At 40.4% G+C, this 17,840-nt stretch overlaps 1 protein-coding gene and 1 long non-coding RNA gene across 2 annotated transcripts in view; both read left to right on the forward strand.

The window, feature by feature from the left end:
• The first annotated feature begins 3,717 nt into the window (after positions 1-3,717).
• On the forward strand, positions 3,718-8,831 carry LOC140968105 (CDPK-related kinase 1-like). Its single transcript, XM_073428950.1, has 11 exons — positions 3,718-4,846; positions 5,474-5,604; positions 5,828-5,869; positions 5,957-6,065; positions 6,713-6,791; positions 6,877-7,173; positions 7,316-7,428; positions 7,616-7,723; positions 7,815-7,877; positions 8,003-8,170; positions 8,617-8,831. The coding sequence occupies exons 1-11, from the start codon at positions 4,370-4,372 to the stop codon at positions 8,752-8,754; spliced, it is 1,725 nt and encodes a 574-aa protein (XP_073285051.1). The 5' UTR covers positions 3,718-4,369; the 3' UTR covers positions 8,755-8,831.
• Positions 8,832-9,433: 602 nt separating this feature from the next.
• The window catches only part of LOC140968114 (uncharacterized), a 13,988-nt gene continuing 5,581 nt past the window's right edge, over positions 9,434-17,840 (forward strand). The window contains exons 1-3 of the long non-coding RNA XR_012173705.1: positions 9,434-9,757; positions 9,877-9,993; positions 10,061-10,121. This is a non-coding gene — a long non-coding RNA (uncharacterized lncRNA). The remainder of the gene's footprint in view (positions 9,758-9,876; positions 9,994-10,060; positions 10,122-17,840) is intronic.

A 17,840-nucleotide genomic window follows, 5' to 3' on the forward strand; every position in this document is an offset into this window, starting at 1 on the left:
CGTTCGAAAAGATATTGATAGGAGAACAGAACTATTGATCATTGGACAATCGTTCATTTATTTTACTAACTCATACACCTAATATTATTATCCTTTATTATGTAGAGATTGTGAAGAATTATTAAAATTGAAGTCGAACACCGATGATGATGAATATAACTAATGAGTTCCTCCCCAAATTTCCACATGATTCTCAATTATAAATAGAAGATAAAACATTTGAATAAACATTGACCAAATGCATGTTTGATGTTTACTTTTTTATTATTGTTATTTTTAATATTCTCGGCTATATAGGAATTATTGTGATGATTAGGAAAAAACACATGTAATCCATGTTCATGTCCAATTTTTAAATTTTAAATTTGCGATGGAATAAATACGAAAACACATGAAGTCTTATATCATATTTTTTAAATCTACTTTATTCATTAATTAAAGAAATGGAGGAGAGAAGGGAATAAAAGAGATGAAGAATAATTTTTTATTTTATTTTTGTGTGTGGTGTGGGCTAAAACTCCGTTCTGCCAAAATATGGGACAAATAGCCGAGCCCCTGTTTATTTTCCTCTATATATTTAATCGGGGAAATCAATTGAATGCCAGTCCAAAAATAAAATATTATAAACATAAAATTTTTCCCAAAGGCTTAAGTTTCATTGATCAATTTTAAATTATATATATGTAAAATATTATAAACATTATTTTTTTCCCAAAGGCTTAAGTTTCATTGATCAATTTTAAATAACACACACACACACACACACATATATATAATTAAAGATTTATTTATGTCATCATTAGCCAAAAGGAGCAAATTAAAATTTTGTTTCCATTCCAATGATGAAGAGATTTTTTTTTTCAAAAGAATAATAAATATTTGATTAGAAGCATAGGGACCTTGAAAAGAGGGTAACGATTAAGAGATATATTTTTTTTCCCAAAAGAATATTAAATATTTGACGAGGCTTTAAGCTTCAAGAAGTTAATGGGAATAATTTAAAACTAATTAAACACGGTCTTTTTCTAACTTTTTCTTTTGTGACAGAGGGGAATTGAATATTTAAATAATCATATAATGTATTAAATTTTGTTTAGGAGAAAGTATTGTCTGTATTATATTAACGTTTTTCACGCTTTTTTTTGGACACATTGCTAAATATTCCTTCCATCTATCAAAATTTTATTAGTTTATGGTCTATTCTTTATTATGAATAGAGACAATCAATGTCTCCAATATAGTGGCGGATCACTTTAGTTGATATAACATACAGTGGATAGAAGACCCTTGTGGGTGAAAAATAACTTAGGTTGGGCCATGATGTCCCGGAAAGAGCCCGATCACCCTTGGACTCTGGCAGAATAACAAAGACAGGGAAGCTGAGGCGAGAACCGGTTCGAGTGAAGAAAGTACTCTTATATAAATCATCATTGATATGCAACAATTAGGGAAACTGATTAGAACAACGCATACTAACACAAGCCCGGGTTCCCAGCTTAGCATGATCGGTATAAAAAGACAAGAATAATAGATCAGAGACTCTGTTTGTGACCTCACATCATGGCCTATGGATTGGCAGTAGTGTGTCATGTGGGCAAGACATGTGCAGCCGTTTGATCATGAGGACTAGCCGAATATTGAAAAAAAGATCACCGTTACTTTTTCTAATATAAATACTCATGTTTTCTCGATCATTTAGAACATCCATTTAATATTTTTCAGAAGAACACACTATATACCCTCTATATCGCACTCTCCTTTTAGTGAATACTTGACTGACTCGAGTGTCAGAGTGACTACACCAGAAAATCTTCCTGCACCTCACTAACGTTTTTTGCTTTCTAAGTGTGCAGAACACTCAGCTCAAAATCCTTCTGTCCAGTTTTCAGCACTCTCATGATAAAACTTTGCATTTTATCATTAATAAAAAGGACTCAATGCTCAAAAAGATAAAAGAATCGAACAAATTCCCATCAAGATAATGGAGAATAAATTCAAAAGGACCATTCTTTTAAGGCCTACTTTTAAATACGAATCACTATCGAAGAATTATTTAATATTCAACTTACACAAATACAAGTAATTTCCCAAGATGAATCCCACGAGGAAGGGATGTAATCATTTTCCTCAAACATAGGTGTAATCGTTTTTACCCAAATTAAAAAATAAAAAAAAATACTTGTATTGGTAATCTTATGAGGTCTGTATTTTGCCCATTATATTATTGAATGGATATCTCTTTATCGTAAAAAAAATACTTTCTATTAATTTTTAGCAACGTGTAAACCCATTGGATAATGTTACAATCTCTTACCAATTCAAAATTGAAATTTCGTGGTAATTAGAGACATTTGTATTTTTCAAAGCGAACAAATGTGCTTGATAAGTACCGTTGCATTGAGTTGTCAAACATCAGAAATGTATAATTTATGTATGTGTGTATATATATATGTGTGTGTATAAATTGTCTGTACACATAACTTTAATTTGCTGAGAAAGTCAAAATCATATTTTTATTCGGAAAAGCAGTGGTTGGGAGTAATTTTTCCTTATATTATTCTTCACGGCTTGAAATGATGCACGAAAGTGATGAACAATAAAGACTCGTGGAATTTTTTTTTTATTAAATATAAGATTGCCAAGTAATTTATAACTGTCTGTGTCAATCATATACACAAAAGTCATTGTGAACATTTTCTAGAATATGATTATATTTACTAATCAAAGAGCATAAAAGATTAAAATTATTTAAATGAAAAAATTATTGAGAAAAAAAATTAGATTTCTGGTCATATAATTTGTACTTTTTTCACTTTTAATCATGTTAACAATCAAATCGAATTTGTAACTTGTATGTTTTTTTTTTCATTTTTGTTTTTTTATCGAGTCCATCATCTTTCATTCTAGAAAATATTCTAAAAAATCATGACATATATTCAAGTTTGATTCCAAAATTCATATCATCATCCACGTCTTCCACATGAGTAATTTCCGACAAACTCGAGAAAAAAAAATCAAAAATGAAAAAAAGCTTGCAAATAACATGACTAAAAATGCAATCATTGTTAACATGACAAAAAAATGCAAATAAAAAACATGAAAGTTTCAGGAGAAAATTGTAAAATCAGCGTTAACATGATCATAAATAAAAAAAATATGAAAATTACATAACTGAAAATGAAAATTAATTATTAAAATTACCAAAAGTAGAAAATGTGGCAATTAAAAAATAATATAATTTTCCCAAAATTATTTTAAATTTATCTATTTTTTTGGAAAAAATAAATTTGATAATCCATCTCCATCTCCATCTCCATCTCCATCTCCATATTTCCGAGTTAGGAGGTAGAAGAACTTTCCACCAAATAAATATTTTTTTTATGCCCATAAATAAGAAGTCTAAAAAAGTAGGAGAAAAAGTTGGTCAAAACTAAAAAAAAGAACAGGAAATAAAAATGGTGGTTAGCTTGAGTTGTTGGAAGATGTCTACAGATCCCTCTCCATCTTCACACACACGGTCTCCCTCAGTAAAAGAGGCTGGAACCATCCAAACTTAAACCGCACTCCCATTATTATCACTTCATTAATTATGGGCCCCTCTTAACAATATTCACTCAAATCATCTAATCTAAATAAAACAATCAAGAAAATCCATTACTAGGATTACATATATTGTATGTATAAAACGATAAATTTTCTAGATTATAAGTTATAAGGGTGAATTCTTAATTACAATTTGGCTTTAAAAAGCGAAGGAAGAGAGGTCGTTGGGCTTCTTTCACCTTCATCTCTGCTTTCTTGCATACTCTGATCAACTCTTTTCTCACTTTTATGTTCTTTTTCTGGTTCATATTCCTTCACTTATTGCATTTTTTTTTTGCATCTTTTACTTTAGGTATCCTCTATTTCATGCTTTGAGTGATTCCAAAGCTCTTGTTTCTACGCGTATCTTAAGCTAGTTTATTCACTCTTATTATGATTCTTCTTTTTATTTTTTGCATTCATCATTGAAAGGTCATAGGTATAACCCATTCCCATTCGTTCATCATCTCTAGAAGTTATATTTTATTTCTCCCTTTTCCCTTCTCGTGCTTCTCTTTTCCGCGTTGATTTGCCTTGAACTACGTTTTCTTATTAAGTTCTCTCGTTTCCTTTTCTGGGTTCTGCTGATCAAGCTTTAAAATTGTATCTTTCTTTAGTTTTTATGCAAAAGATCGAGTCTTTGAGCATTGTTGGTGCACCCGTTCTTGTTTATTTTCTTTGTGGAAGTCAAAACTTATTTGGAATGTTGTGATCACGAGTAGCCATATTTTCCCCTCTAGTTTTACTTAAACTTATTCAATCTTTTGTATATACGGTTATTGATTCAATGGGACTTTGCCATGGAAAACCCGTCGAACCACCACAAAATCTTTCTGAAACTTCAATAATCCCTGGTGATAACAATGATGCCACACTCAATTCGCCCAAATTCCCATTCTACAGCCCGAGTCCACTTCCTAGTTCATTCAAGAATTCCCCCGCGCATTCTAGTAGTGTCCTTTCAACTCCTTTGCGCTTCCTTAAGCGTCCATTCCCACCTCCATCACCAGCTAAGCACATTAAAGCCTTACTTGCAAGAAGGCATGGCTCTCTGAAGCCAAACGAGGCCACCATACCAGAGGGTAGTGAGTGTGAGATCATTGAATTAGACAAGAATTTTGGGTTCTTAAAGAATTTCAACAGCCACTACGAGCTTGAGGATGAGGTGGGCAGGGGTCATTTTGGTTACACTTCCGCAGCTAAGGGGAAGAAGGGTAGTATGAAAGGGCAGGATGTGGCTGCCAAAGTCATTCCAAAATCAAAGGTACAATTCGAAATGGCTCAAAATCCATCTCTTGCTTTTATCAATTATTACAAGTTAATTTATTTCAAGTGAATTATTAGTTATTTATCTCAGGATATATGTCGTGTTGTCCATAAATTGGCATATTTGTTTATGGCGATGTTTAATTGGATATTTTCAATGTTTTTGTCTTCTTTATAATGGTTTTTGGATGAAAGATACAGTTATAACATTATAATACTTTATACTAATCAAGTCAGTAGATTATTTGCTGTTAATGCTTGCGAGTAGTTTTTTGTTATCTTTGAAGATATTCACTTGTATATAAGTAATTGTCTCAAGAACTTTGCAATTTTTTTCGTGACCAGGTTTCTCTTTCGAGTTTGGCCTATATGAGTGTTTAATTGGTGGATCCTGAGATTTTTATCCTTATCCTCGTGACAATCATATTTGTACTGGCACACAAGATTTTGATTTCTCGTCAAGTTTCTGATGGAAGTCAAGTACCACTATTCTGATAGTTCTCAAGCGATGCAAGATTTTCATTTGAAAAGATACTTGCTGTGTGATAAAAAAAATGATGTGAAGGATGAGAGAAAATGACGAAGCTCTTATTATTTAACCAACTCTTCCAAAATTATTTTGCAGATGACAACGGCTATTGCCATAGAGGACGTCAGAAGAGAAGTAAAGATACTCCGTGCACTGACGGGACATAAGAACTTAGTACTATTCTATGATGCCTACGAGGATGAAGAAAATGTCTATGTTGTCATGGAGTAAGTTTTGACTTTGGACTGTTAACCTCAATTAATTAACTGGGTGGCAAAGCTATGCCTTTTCTCAAAGTACATTTTCGACGCTGAGAGATATATAATCTAGCTTTATCTTTGCCTTTTGTGGTTTCATTCAACTGGCATGTTTCAAATCCCCTCTGAACCTCAGGCACGGCATCTCTAAAATCTGAATATTCACTTCCGGAGACTTTTTTCCTCTTTCCAGGTTATGTGAAGGAGGAGAATTACTGGATAAAATACTTGCGAGGTAAAGCTTAATGCCTTTTCCTTTTCATTTTTAGAAGTCCCTCTTCATGCCTTGCCTTTTAAGTAATTTTACATTTGTTTGATCAAGGGGTGGCAAATACTCGGAAGAAGATGCTAAAATGGTCATGGTACAGATTTTAAGTGTGGTTGCGTATTGTCATCTCCAAGGTGTGGTTCACCGTGACCTAAAACCCGAGGTATGTTTCCTTTTTCTAGCAAATATACTGTAGCATAATACCTTTATTTCATTGAATAGTCTCATTTGCCCGTCCCTGTAGGAAAGCTATTCAGTTTGATATTTATTAGTTTTGCCACATCAAGCCATGTATTGACAATTCTGGTCTTATTTTCTGTAGTTTTAGTTCTGGAAAGGGTTCTATTCTGAAGTAGCAAAATGTCTCAATGAATGGGTGCAGTATAATAACTGATAAACGGGGTTGTGCCAGAAAAGGCTATATCCACATCTGACTACTTGAACTCTATTAGTCTCAATTTGTTTGAATTACAAGCATCACCTCTTTATATAGGTGAAATATGTTTGGACATATACTTCGATTTTATGGACTACTCTAACAGGAGCTTCCTTTATTTGGTGAATTCTAACTTATATTGCATAAATATCCTTGGAGTGGCTTTAATTAATCAACTGATGTTTGACCTTAAAATATTTCTTCCAAGACTGATAGCAGGCCTTACTGGTTTTTCCATTTTCCAGGAAATATGTATCAGCTAAACTCAAGCACTCATATAATTAAATGTATACGCTTTTTGAATATTTTTTTCCTGCTTTTGTTGAGAATTTTATGACTTTATACAACTATAATTGAATTTTACATCGTCTCAGAATTTTCTATTCACATCAAACGACGAGCATTCTACTTTGAAAGCCATCGACTTTGGACTGTCTGATTATGTAAAGCCAGGTTAATAAGTTTATTGGTATTAAATACCTTTTTTGTTCTTTTCATTATTTATGTGGTGTTAATTTAGATAGATTGATAATTTTAGATGAACGATTGAATGATATTGTTGGAAGTGCTTACTATGTGGCGCCCGAAGTTTTGCATAGATCATATGGAACAGAAGCCGATATGTGGAGTATCGGCGTAATTGCTTATATTCTTCTTTGCGGAAGCAGACCGTTCTGGTCAAGGACAGAATCTGGAATCTTCCGTGCTGTTCTAAAAGCTGACCCCAGCTTTGATGAAGATCCATGGCCCTCTTTGTCCTCTAATGCCATAGATTTTGTGAAGAGGTTATTGAACAAAGACTACCGGAAAAGGCTGACAGCAGCTCAGGCTCTTTGTAAGTCGGGTGGAAAATTTTATGATGGACTCTGTTTTATCCAAAACGGGATGCCTAAACTGGTCTTTCCAGGGAGTCCCCAAGAAAATCTAGTGTTTATAACTTTGTACCCAAATATGTTGGTGAAGTTTTTAATTTATAGGTCATCCATGGCTGGCTGGCCATCACTCTATGAAGATCCCGCTGGATATGATTATATATAAGCTAGTAAAAGCTTATATATGTTCCTCTTCTCTGAGAAAGACGGCTTTAAGGGTATGTATATTTTACTGTAGTAAGAAAACACTCACCAGTAATCCATCAATCAATATTTTCAGTAATATTGTGGCTTGTGTTCTCTTGTACCGTCTTTTAGCATTTCAACTTTATTTTCAGTGAAAATGTTACTAGTGGCTCATATGATTAAGTATTAACTAAGAAACCTGTTCGGCCATTGAAACAGGCACTTGCAAGAACGTTGTCGGTACCTCAGTTAGCCTATCTAAGGGAACAGTTCCAATTGCTAGGACCAAGTAAAAGCGGATTTATATACCCACAGAATTTTAAAACGGTCATCTCTCTCTCTCAGTCTCTCTATTTCTCTGTTTTTGGTCTTTTTACTCATTTATCTTACTTTACTGATTTTATTTATTCGGTTGCAGGTTATGTCAAAGAACTCCACTGATGCAATGAAGGACTCACGGGTTCTGGATTATGTCAATACGGTAATACTCTGGGCAACCTATTTCTCTTTCAAACGTTGATTGTCATATATTTTTACAGATCATCTATCGTCACAAGGCTTACAATCATACTGGTGATGAAAATGATATTTTCATGTGTCAATCAGGTGAGTTCTCTTCAATACGGAAAATTGGATTTTGAAGAATTTTGTGCAGCAGCCACAAGTGTACATCACCTGGAAGGAATGGAAACCTGGGAGCAACACGCACGCCTTGCCTACGAATTGTTTGAGAAGGATGGAAACAGGCCCATTAAGATAGAGGAACTTGCCCCAGTATTCCTCCCCCTCTTCGTTCTATTAACTTTTTCACACACATGACACATTTGCCCGCATGCACATCCACATGCACATGCATAGAGGCATGGAAAAACGTACGACCTCTGCTTGAAACATGTTCGGGACTAGAATTTAGCCTTCCTTAAGTTATAAAGATCTTCCTGCATCGATGTTTCAAGGCTTTAGATTCAGGGGGGGAGTCCAGTCATCACATTTGTTTTTTGAAATTTTTTTATCTATTTTTTATAAAACTGTAAGTTTTGCTCCTCAAACTTCCAAGTCCATGTAGTTTGCCATGTCTGCTCCATCTTTCCCATATCTCCCTAATTTCTGGATCCGCCCCTGTTTAGATTGGTTCAATAGCCAATCGATGATGTTGCAAATTCTCATTTCTGCTTTTCGTTAATTTAAGAAATTTCTAACCTTTATCGCCTTTTGAACAGGAGCTTGGACTCAGTCCATCCGTACCTGTTCATGTGGTTCTGCAGGACTGGATTCGACACTCGGATGGAAAGCTCAGTTTCTTGGGGTTCGTCAGACTTCTGCAGGGAGTTTCTTCTCGCACATACCATAAAGCATGAACGAAATATGATCCAACTACTCAGGCTGTTTTTTGCAATATGGTCTATGCCTTGAAAAATCTTCCAAGAACATAGAATTATAATTTATAGGATCGGTTGCTCAAGTGTTGACCATTTGTCAAAGCTTTAGCAATTTGCAGGATAGTGTAGATGAGATTAGATCACCAGATGTTCATGTAACGTCCGAGAAAATTTGAAATGTGAAGTGGTTTTTGTATCTCTTGGTGTACTCTCGTGTCTATTTTATTTTAGTTTCTTAATGAATCATGGCTGTGATAATTATGCACATATGGGTCATCTACGAAAAAATATTACTTTTTATGTCAAATATATTAATTTTTATTGTAAATATAAACATGATTGATCCGTCTCACGAATAAAGATCCATGAGACCATGTTATGAACGATCTATTCTATGATTTGAGTCTTTAGCTCAAGTGGTCATCAAATTAAATAAAATTAATTGCTCAGTAATTATATCAAAAAGAATCTTTTTAACGAAAGAAAAAAAAATCAAAACTTAACTTATAGAAATCAATTAAATATGCTTGCTTTTTTTTTTTTTGAATGATTAAATATGCTTGCTTGTAAATCATAAAAAAATTACAAAAGATTAAAACTAGATTTAAGGTTCTAATTATGACTTTAATATATTGTTCCATTTTGGTTTGGTTTCAATTTTATTTTCTGACTTAATTTTGAATAATGGGAATCAAATCACAGCAATTTCGGTTTCGATTCCAAATAGGAATAACAGGATTATGGCTTCCTCAGATGATAATCCCAGTTTCTGTTCAATGGCGTATTGTGTGGTGTAGCTAATTCAAGGAACTCACTCGATCCCATTTTTTCATCCTGGTGATCCCTCAAGAACATAAATCAAAGAAAATGGTGTTGGAAATTATGGGACCAAACAATTGCATTCGAGGTTGCTGCCACAGTCAGACGATCCCTCTTCATCTCCACTCTTCTTCTTACTCCATTACTTCCCCAATTGCCCGAGGTAGGGGTGAAATAATCCACTTACCATTATATTTTCGAGGATCGTATAGTCGTATTTAAGCTATCTGTTAACTTTTTGCTTAAACATCAACTGGGATTTTCTGGATTTTTGGTTTCAAGGGGCGGAGAGTGTGGTTTACGGAGCCATTCTTGATGGTACAAAGTGGCACTGAAGAAACAGATTTTATCCACTTCCGATGACCTCCATAAATTCCACAAAGAATTGCAAATACTCTGGTTATTTTTCTTTCTTTTTATGATATTTATTGGGAAAACACCAGTTTACGGAAAAAATATTCTGCAGATTGTATTGAGCTAAAAATGTAGAGCTATTCCCTCTGTATCAGCACGTTTGGACTTTGGAGGTCAATTCTCTCAACGCAATTCCTTTCTATATGTAATTTCGTTTGGTCTTGTTACTTCTTGCATTTGTGCCTCCGTCATGCTAGACCTTGGTTATTTAGTTAGATCTCCGGCCGACAACTTATAAAACGTACAAATATTGCGAGATTTAGTTTTACAGATGATACCCCAGGGTCGGGGATGGCCTCGGCCTCCCCTCGGTGGCCCAGACAGTGGAAGGCCAGGTGACCAGGAACTCGGGCCAAGCCAGCTGCAGGCCGGCACCTCATCCGGGAGGTCATCCAAGCCGACCTCCCAAATACCCATAAGCGAGGCTTAAAAAATATGGCCGAGCTCCCATGTCGAGCTCCCCGGCCGAGCTCCCAAGAGTTCCCGAGCCGACCTCCCAGGAAAATAGGCGGCGTTTTCACATCTCAGCAAGAACCCACAAAAATATAATCGAAATCTAGAAGATATGACCGAATCTTTCACAGAATCTAACCAAATCTTGCAAGATTCTGAGGATCTAAATCTACCAAAATCAGGACTCTATTGTTCTCCTATAAATACCAGGTTTCGTTCATTATTTATTCATTCATATATTCACATTCTCTTAGCACACACATTACTCTCTCAATTTTCTATTCTCTGACTTGAGCGTCGGAGGGGCTACGCCAGAACAGCCTTCCGGCCCCCTTCTAACGTTCTTGTTTGTGTTTACAGATTTCGAGAGTCTGATCCGAGCTCCCAACTGAAGATCCGAGCTCCCAGCCATCGTTCCAAAGTTTGATCCGAGCTCTCTAAGCAAAGATCCGACCTCCCAGGTACCATCACCGATTTTAGCAACATCAATTGGCGCCGACTGTGGGAAGATACTGAGAAGACGTAAGACATGCGGGGACGAAGAGGTTTAAGAACAGGCCCTAGGGGTGGGCGAGGAGGTCCTGGGGGGTGTCAAGGGAGAGGAGTGGCTGATCTTACCCTAGACCAACTTGCCCAGCTGATTAACAGATCCGTGGATGAGGCCCTCCGTCGGAATCGGTCCCCATCACCTCCACCGCAACAACCACCTAACCCTCCTCCTCCTCCTCCCGAGCATCTAGAAGCCACGTGGGAGGAAATCAGAAGGCTTGGCCGGCAAATGGGAGGTCGACCTCCTATGCTGGACAGGGAAAGCCCGCTCTCTCCAGAAATACTGAACGAGGACCTCCCGCCCAACTTTCGCCAGCCAACAGTTAGAGATTACGACGGAAGTACCGACCCCGAAGAACATTTGGGGAGGTTTAATAATGCTGCCCTGCTCCACAGATACTCAGATGGGGTGAAATGCCGAGTCTTCCTTACCACCCTGGTAGGACCGGCTCAGAGGTGGTTCGATCTACTGCCACCGCATTCCATCACCAGTTTTCGGGAATTTAGTACTGTCTTCATGATCCAATATGCCACCAGCAAAAGATATTTGAAGACCTCCCTGGGTTTGTTCAATGTGAAACAGAGTGACGCGGACTCATTGAGGGATTTCATCAAACGGTTTAATGCCGCAGCCTTGGAGGTCCCAGCTGCAGCCACCGAAACCCTGGTAAATGCCTTCACACAAGGCCTTCGTGGGGGACAGTTCTTTAATTCTTTGGTAAAAAAGCCCCCCCACAGCTATGATGAGCTCCTTAGCCGAGCCGAGAAATATGTGAACCTTGAGGATGCACAGAGACAAAAACGTACGGACGGCAGGCCGGGAGACAGAGACAAGGGAAAGGAAAAAGTTGAGCCGAGCAGGAAGAGGCCTGCGGAAAGATCAGATGAACGAGGCCGAGTCCCAGGACCTTTCCCTTATGCCCCATTGGCTATGAGTCTGGAAAGAGCCATGGCAATCTGAGAAGAGAGGAGGAAGTTAGAACGCCCAAAACAAGCCGAAAAAGGGCCACGGTTACCTCCCTCGGATAAGTTCTGTGAATTCCATCAAGAATACGGTCACATTACCAATGACTGCCAGAGACTGGGAGAAGAGGTGCAGAGGATCATGCAGAGGGATCCTCACATGAAGAACTTATTAGTCCGATCAGAAGGAAGGTACCGAGAGGACAGGAGAGGGCGAGGACCCCCCTGGGTAAATCAGAGACCACCCAGAGAGGACCGACTCAACCAAGGGGGCCGAGCAGGCCCTCAGCAGCAACAGGGACCTCAAGTCGAACAAATAGCCAATGACACGACCCGAGGTATAATACACATGATATCTGGTGGTGCAGCCGATGGTGATTCAGGAAGGGCTCGGAAAGCCCACGGTAGGAGATTGGAGAGCCTGGGAGTAGACCTAGCTCCCAAATCCGATCCCACCATCAGCTTCGGGCCCGAGGACCTGAAAGGTATTATGGCACCCCATAACGATGCCTTGCTAGTAACTCTCACGGTGGACAATAATGAGGTGGCGAGAATCTTTGTGGACACCGGAAGCTCAGTGAACATTCTTTTCAAAAAGACCCTTGATCAAATGAAAGTGGAAGGGTTCGAGTATGACCCCATCTCTACGCCTTTATTTGGCTTCACGGGGCACGCAGTCCAAACCATTGGACAAATCATGCTTCCCTTGTCTTTGGGAACTGGACCACATCGCATCACGAAGATGAGTTGTTTTACTGTGGTAGATGCCCCCTCTTCGTACAACGGGATATTGGGTCGACCGGCCCTGGTTGACTTCCGAGCTGTGAGTTCTACTTATCATCAAAAGTTAAAATATCCTTCGGGGAGCCATGTGGGAGTTGTATGTGGAGATCAGAAGTCCTCACGCCGCTGCTATGTGGATGAGGTAAAGGTTGAATTGAAGAGGTCCCGAACTGAGGTAGGGGTGATTGAAACTCAAAAAAGAATGATCTCCAGAAAGGAGGCTCAACTCATATCAGAGGAAGAACCAGAGATGGTGGAAATAGGATCTCAGCAGCACGTAAGGGTGGCGGCCGACCTGGATCCTGAAACTAAGAATGATTTGTTGGCTTGTTTAAAGGCTAATCCAGACGTGTTCGCCTGGTGTCCTCAAGAGCTTCAAGGGGTCAGCCCGGCAATCATGGAGCACCGTCTTAATATCCTTCCTGAAGCTCGACCAGTTAAACAGAAGAAGAGGCACTTCAGCCCCGAAAAAGACAAGATAATAAAGGAGCAGGTGGGCGAGCTTCTTAGAGCAGGACACATACGGGAGGTCTTTTTCCCAACATGGTTGTCAAATGTTGTCCTGGTCCCTAAGAGCTCTGGAAAATGGAGGATGTGTGTCGACTTCAGAGTTCTTAACAAAGCTTGCCCGAAAGATTGTTATCCTTTACCGAGGATCGACCAACTGGTCGACTCCACTGCAGGTCATCAATACTTGTGTCTAATGGATGCTTATCAGGGATACCATCAGATACCATTAACGGAGGAAGACCAGGATAAAGTAAGCTTCATCACCTCCGAAGGGACATTCTGTTATGTGGTAATGCCTTTCGGGTTAAAAAATACAGGAGCCACTTATCAAAGGCTCATGGACAAGGTTTTTTCAGCTCAGGTTGGAAGAAATGTGGAGGTCTATGTGGATGATAGTCTAGTAAAATCCAAGGGTTCCACCGACCTCATAAAAGACCTCTATGAGACCTTTGCCACCCTAAGAACCTATGGGCTGAAGCTGAACCCCCGGAAGTGCACCTTTGGGGTCAAGAGCGGAAAGTTTCTGGGATATATGGTAACAGAAAGAGGGATTGAAGCCAACCCCGAGAAAGTGAAGGCCATTCAATCTATGTTGCCTCCCGGGAATCTCCGGGAGGTTCAGAATCTTGCCGGGAGAATCACAGCTTTGTCGAGATTCATTTCAAGAGCAGCACATCGAAGTCTGCCTTTCTTCCGTATTCTCAGGAAAGCTAAGAAGTTTGAGTGGGATGAAGAATGTGTAAAGGCCTTCGATGATTTAAAGAATTACTTGGCTGAGCTCCCCATACTTGCCAAACCAGCTCCAGGAGAACAACTGTTTGTTTATCTCTCGGCCATGGAAACGGCTGTAAGCTCAGTTTTAATCAGGCAAAGAGGTACGGAACAGAGTCCCGTATATTACATCTCTCATGCGCTCAAGGGGCAGAGCTCAGGTATACAGTGGTAGAGAAACTTGCTCTAGCTTTGGTCACAACAGCTCGAAGACTAAGGCCATACTTCCTTTCTCACCCCATTATGGTCCTCACTAACAGCCCTCTCGGGAAGATAATGACTCATGCCGATATCTCGGGAAGGCTAGTGAAATGGACCACGGAACTGGGGGAGTACGACATTCAATATGGACCCAGGACCGCAATAAAAGCGCAGGCCTTGGCTGATTTTCTTGCTGAAACTCTACATGTCGAAATAGAAGATCTTTGGAAAGTATATGTGGATGGTTCGTCCACCAATGAAGGCAGTGGAGTCGGTGTGTTATTGATCTCTCCGAAAGGAGATGAACTAAAGTTGGCTGTGAGACTAGACTTCAGGGCATCCAACAATGAGGCAGAGTATGAGGCGGTTTTAGCAGGTCTAAGAGCGGCACGGCAGGTCGGGGCTGCTCGGGTTCACATTTTTTCTGACTCTCAGTTGGTGGCCCATCAAATGAATGGAACTTATGGTATCAAGAATGAAAGACTGATGGAGTATGTAAAGGCAGTGGAGGCGGCCAAAGAACTCTTTACGGAACTCGTGTTTAAGCAAATCCCTAGGGAGGAGAATGAGGGGGCCGACTCCCTTGCCAAAATGGCAAGCTCACTTCACAGTTGGAAATCAAGAGATGTGGTAGTCCAAGTAGAGCTAAGTCCTTCTCTGTACTATCCATCTCCGGAATCCGAGGACGAAGACTGGCGCTCTGAATTATTGGATTATATGAAAAATGGGGTGCTCCCTAAAGACCCAAAAAAGGCATACAGAATGAAGCGAAGGAGCCTTCGGTTTATAGTTGTCAATGGAGATCTATACAAGAGATCACTCTCACAACCTCTTCTCAAGTGCTTGGGTCCCAAGCAATCTAGCTACGTGCTAAGGGAGATTCATGAGGGCTGTTGCGGGAATCACTTGGGATCTTACTTTCTGGCACGGAAAGCACTTCTGGCCGGTTATTTCTGGCCCACTATGCTGAAAGACGCTCTAGCCATTGTTGTCTCATGCAACAGTTGCCAACGTCATGCGAAGCTCCAACATCAGCCCGCCGCATTAATGAAGAGTATTGTGGCAGCCTGCCCGTTTGACCAATGGGGAATCGACATTGTGGGACCTTTTCCCCCAGCTCCTGCCCAGAAGAAGTTCTTGCTTGTTGCTATTGATTACTTTTCAAAATGGGTCGAGGCCGAGGCTTTATCCAAGATAACTGAAAATGAGGTACTCAAATTTCTCTGGAAGAATATTGTCTGCAGGTTTGGGGTCCCGAGGAAGCTGATATCTGATAATGGAAGACAGTTTCAAGGAAGCCGGATCCAAGCCTGGTGCAAAGAGATGAAGATTCAACAGCACTTCACCTCTGTGGCCTACCCTCAGTGTAATGGACAAGTGGAGGTCACCAATAGATCCTTGGTGCAGAGCCTTAAGACCCGACTTGGGAGCGCGAAAGGTAATTGGGTGGAGGAACTCCCCAGTGTCCTGTGGTCATATCGGACTACCCCAAAGATTGGCACCGGGGAGACGCCTTTCAGCCTGGTTTATGGAAACGAGGCAGTGCTTCCGGCAGAGATTGGCGAAGAGACATCCCGAGTAATATTCTATGATGAGCAGAACAATGAGAGGCGAGCAGCGGATTTGGACTTCCTAGAAGAAAAGAGGGAAGCGGCGGCCATAAGAATGGAAGCTTACAAAAGACGCATAGCCCAATCCTACAATAAGAAAGTGATTCAGAGGAGCTTCCAGGTCGGAGACCTAGTTTGGAAGAAGGTTCAAGAAGAGAAGGTCGGAAAGCTAGATCCAAGATGGGAAGGGCCGTTCAAAGTGGTGGAGAAGCTCAGCTCGGGTGCTTATTACTTAGAAGACTGGACAGGGAAGAAATTAAAGAGGCCATGGAATGCTTATCACCTCCGCAAATACTATGCTTAGATGGTGTTAGGACTTTAGTTTTTATATATTTATTGTCGTTTACTCTTGTTGCAATGACATCAGGTTTTAATGCTTTATTTAGACATTAATAAAATTATGCATTTTGGTTAGAGATTAATATTGCAGATAAAGGGTTTCACCCTAAGTCAGTTCAGGAGCTTTAGAGCTCACCTCATCTTGGTCACGCCAAGTCAGGGTTTCACCCTAAGTCATTTCAGGAGCTTCAGAGCTCACCTCATCTTGGTTACGCCAAGTCAAGAGTTTTCACCCTAAGTCAGTTCAGGAGCCCCGAGCTCACCTCATCTTGGATACGCCAAGTCAAAGGGTTTTCACCCGATCTCAGTTCAGGAGCTTCGGAGCTCACCTCATCTTGGTTACTCCAAGTCAAGGGTTTTCACCCTAAATCAGTTCAGGAGCCCCGAGCTCACCCCATCTTGGATACGCCAAGTCAAAGGGTTTTCACCCGATCTAAGTTCAGGAGCTTCGGAGCTCCCCTCCTCTTGGTCACTCCAAGTCAAGGGTTTTCACCCTAAATCAGTTCAGGAGCCCCGAGCTCACCTCATCTTGGATACACCAAGTCAAAGAGTTTCACCCTAAGTCAGTTCAGGAGCTTCAGAGCTCACCTCATCTTGGTTACGCCAAGTCACGGGGTTTCACCCTAAGTCAGTTCAGGAGCCTCAGAGCTCACCTCATCTTGGCTACGCCAAGTCACAGGGTTTTCACCCGATCTCAGTTCAGGAGCGTCAGAGCTCACCTCATCTTGGCTACGCCAAGTCACAGGGTTTTCACCCGATCTCAGTTCAGGAGCGTCAGAGCTCACCTCATCTTGGCTACGCCAAGTCTCAGGGTTTTCACCCGATCTCAGTTCAGGAGCTTCAGAGCTCACCTCATCTTGGCTACTCCAAGTCAAAGGGGTTTCACCCGATCGCAGGTCAGGAGCTTCAGTGCTCACCTCATCTTGGTTACGCCAAGTCACGGGGTTTCACCCTAAGTCAGTTCAGGAGCTTCAGAGCTCACCTCATCTTGTCTACGCCAAGTCAAAGGGTTTTCACCCGAACACAGTTCAGGAGCTTCAGAGCTCACCTCATCTTGGTTACGCCAAGTCAAGGGGTTTCACCCTAAGTCAGGTCAGGAGCCTCAGAGCTCACCTCATCTTGGTTACTCCAAGTCTAAGGGTTTTCANTAAGGGTTTCACCCTAAGTCATTTCAGGAGCTTCAGAGCTCACCTCATCTTGGTCTCGCCAAGTTTACAAGGGTTTTTACCCGATCTCTACTCAAGAACTCCAGAGATCATGTCGGCTCGACAAGGACATTCATTCGGTTGCTATTTTTACGAATGCATGGCCGAGCTCCTATGGCCGAGCCGAGCCCTAACTCGGCAAGACCTGATCTGGTTATTTTCTTGACAAGTATTGGTCCGAGCCTCCATGGCCGAGCCGACCCCTAACTCAGCGAGACCTCATCTGGTTAGTATTTTGTCGTTTTGGGCCGAACCCGGCATCGCGGCCGACCTCTCTCGGGATGACCTTTGTTGAAATTATATTACCAAATTATTAAGTGTTGGGCCGAGCTCAAGTGCAGGAGCCGACCTTTGTTGAAATTATATTACCAAATTATTAAGTGTTGGGCCGAGCTCAAGTGCAGGAGCCGACCTTTGTTGAAATTATATTACCAAATTATTATGTTCA

This window comes from Primulina huaijiensis, unplaced genomic scaffold, assembly GCF_012295235.1.
Source record: "Primulina huaijiensis isolate GDHJ02 unplaced genomic scaffold, ASM1229523v2 scaffold3245, whole genome shotgun sequence".
In the NCBI taxonomy this organism is placed as follows: Eukaryota; Viridiplantae; Streptophyta; class Magnoliopsida; order Lamiales; family Gesneriaceae; genus Primulina; species Primulina huaijiensis.